Consider the following 3,046-nt stretch of genomic DNA (forward strand, 5'->3'; position numbering starts at 1 on the left):
CAGTAATAATAATAATAATAATAATAATAATAATTCGATAAAGATAAATAATTTCCATTATTTTTTGTTCTAATGAATTAAATAATTTAAAGAGCGCGCAATACGGATACCGCACGCGGTGATGCTGTCGCACGCGATAAAAACGCTGGCGCAGCGCGTTATACGATACCGCGCGAATAAGGAAGGAAGGAAGAAAGAACACTGATACCTTTATTTAAAAATGTATTTTAATGCAGTAACAATATAATTATTTCTTTCATATTTGCTAATTAATAATATAATTGTTTCTTTTCATTTAATTATCTTAAAGAGTGCGTATATGCTCAATATGGATACCACACGCGGTGATGCTGTCGCACGCGATGACGCTGTCGCAGCGCGTTATACTATACAATAACGCGCGAATAAGGATGGATGGAAGCGAAAGAAGGTGACTAAATGCGAATACTCTGATATAAACTCTTTTAATGTTATTATTTTTCATTTATTTATTTACTTATTTAATTATGTACTTATAACATTGTTGTTTTTTCCAAATTTTTTTTTTATCCATTATTGCAGCATTTGAAGCGCAATTATTCAAATATCAAACGGCTATCGAACGGCTATCGAACAGCTATCGAACAGCTGTCAAACAGCTATCAAACAGCTATCAAGCGGCTATCGAACAGCTATCAGACAGCTATCGGTTCACTGTAAACAGCTATCGAACAGCTATCAGACAGCTATCGGTTCACTGTAAACAGCTATCGAACAGCTATCAGACAGCTATCCATTCACTGTATACAGCTATCGAACAGCTATCGAACAGCTATAGAACCGCTATCGGTACACTGTAAACACCTATCGAACGGCTATCGAACAGCTATCAAACAGCTATCAAACGGCTATCAAACGGCTATCGAACAGCTATCAGACAGCTATCGGTTCATTGTAAACAGCTATCGAACAGCTATCAGACAGCTATCCATTCACTGTAAACAGCTATCGAACAGCTATCGAACAGCTATAGAACCGTTATCGGTACACTGTAAACAGCTATCGAACGGCTATCGAACAGCTATCAAACAGCTATCGAACTGCTATAAACAGATATCAAGCAGCTATTGGTACATTGTATACAGTTACCAGTCTACTTTTGACTTATATCTATTATATGGGTGATACGGATAACGGAAATAAAACGTGTTTATTTAAAAAATCTTACAATTTTTTCAAAAATCTTACAATTTTTTCAAAAATCTTACAATTATTCCTGGTGTTGCGACCACCAGTTGAATATTTTAAATACATTTTGCAAAGCACAATTCTTAGCGTGTCTTCCACACCGTATTGTATTACAAGCATCTATATTACGTAGGGATTCTACATCTTCGTAATGCGCATCTAGAGTTTCAACGATCGCATTATCGCAATCGAGTATATCGGATAGCCATTGTCGTTTTTCAAGCCCCTTTACATATACGAGAGCTTCATCGTCTTCTATTACAGCCTCTGTGATTAGACGTTTCGCCATGCTGTACGAGACCATCCCGTTTTCCCATCGCAATCCATGGTGATAAGCACTCAACCAGGAAGCGCAAGATTTGTCGGATCTTGTCAGTAAATTCCATGGCATAGGACATGAAATAATGTAGTGTGTGATAACAGTTCCTCTTCTGAGCACTGCTATTTCCTTGATGATAAATTTCTTGTCTACGACGAATCCTTGTAGATCCACAAACGTTGGTATGATCATGACGAGCATTTATTCGAAACTGCACTCATGTCAGTGTTAATTTCTCTTAAATTGAAGATAATTGCTGACGATGCAATTTACATAATCTTGCGCACTACCTTGGACAGCGGGCAGTATTCGATAACACGATCATGTATGATGAGGCAATAGGCGGTAGTATTGGCGGGTACATTCTCCTTGCAGTCAAATTCTATTCGCACATCCACGGTAGCGCTCTTGACGGATTCGTTTTGTCGCGAGCAGTCAATGACAGCAAACGGTCCTTTCTCGATAAACGAGAGTACATTGAGCAGCGTTTCGAAGCAGTCGATTCCGTAATATGCTTTACGAAAACGCGCGTACATATCAAATAGGAGAGCGTATCTCTTTTGGTCGAAATCGAGATTCAAATCACCGTACGGATAAAACTCTGAATTGAGATAAAGCTTCACATTACTCAATTTACAATCATCAAACACGCTTGCATCTTGAGACATGATATTCTTTCGACCGGTCTGAAGAGTAAAAATAACGTAACGTGGCTTCTCGAGTTGAGTCGCCGTTTTGACAGCCCATGAATGCTTCGTCGTACTCTGTAACAGAGGATACTCGTATAGATCCCATGAGCGAAAACTCATACTGAGATAACGACCGCTTACCAATGCTCGCAGCATTGATAGTTTATTGATCTCGTTTAGCATAACATGAGGCATCCGCCATTGCACTTTGATCAGTTCAACCTCCGGTTCCGTCGCAGGATTTCCCAGTATACAATTGTTATCGTTGCGCGCTCGTATCAAAATCAATTCATGGCGAGCGTTAACAATCACGCGTTTGTAATCCTCGCAAAAGCCCAACAGCATGTTGAGCGGTACGCAAAAGTTAAAGTAACCTTCCGTTATATCGGATCTAGAATCCCATCCAGCGTTCAACGCAATCAAAGACTTGTCATACGTCAGCGATACATAGTTCTTGATGGTACTGGTAATTCCAACATTTCTGTTGCGATCAATCTCCACACTGTTGAGTTCATACCGAATTTCATCAAACATGAACGCTATGCAATTATTTCCAAGCGTTGTTGGCGTCTCTTCGTCCTTCTTCTTTACGGTCAATCTTCCTTCAATGTAGAGAAAACTTTCGCATGGCAACGTGTATAAACAAATAAGATGAAAATAATCAAGGACCCTTAGTATAACAATAATAAATAAAATAACAAGGGCGATGTAAGAGTCAAAATATAAATTCATTTAATGTAATGTTAAAGTTCTAAGTGATAAAATAAAATAAAATCTAATTATAAAAACCATAAAAATATATATAATTCCA

The 3,046-nt window shown here is 38.2% G+C and overlaps 1 protein-coding gene across 1 annotated transcript; it reads right to left on the minus strand.

Annotated features, from left to right (window-relative positions):
- Positions 1–1,815: 1,815 nt before the first annotated feature.
- LOC108776243 (uncharacterized) lies at positions 1,816–2,769 on the minus strand. Its single transcript, XM_018542798.1, has one exon. It carries the CDS (start codon positions 2,767–2,769, stop codon positions 1,816–1,818), a length of 954 nt encoding a protein of 317 aa, XP_018398300.1.
- Positions 2,770–3,046: the final 277 nt, after the last annotated feature.

Source organism: Cyphomyrmex costatus, unplaced genomic scaffold (genome assembly GCF_001594065.2).
Source record: "Cyphomyrmex costatus isolate MS0001 unplaced genomic scaffold, Ccosl1.0 scaffold346, whole genome shotgun sequence".
Taxonomy (NCBI): domain Eukaryota; kingdom Metazoa; phylum Arthropoda; class Insecta; order Hymenoptera; family Formicidae; genus Cyphomyrmex; species Cyphomyrmex costatus.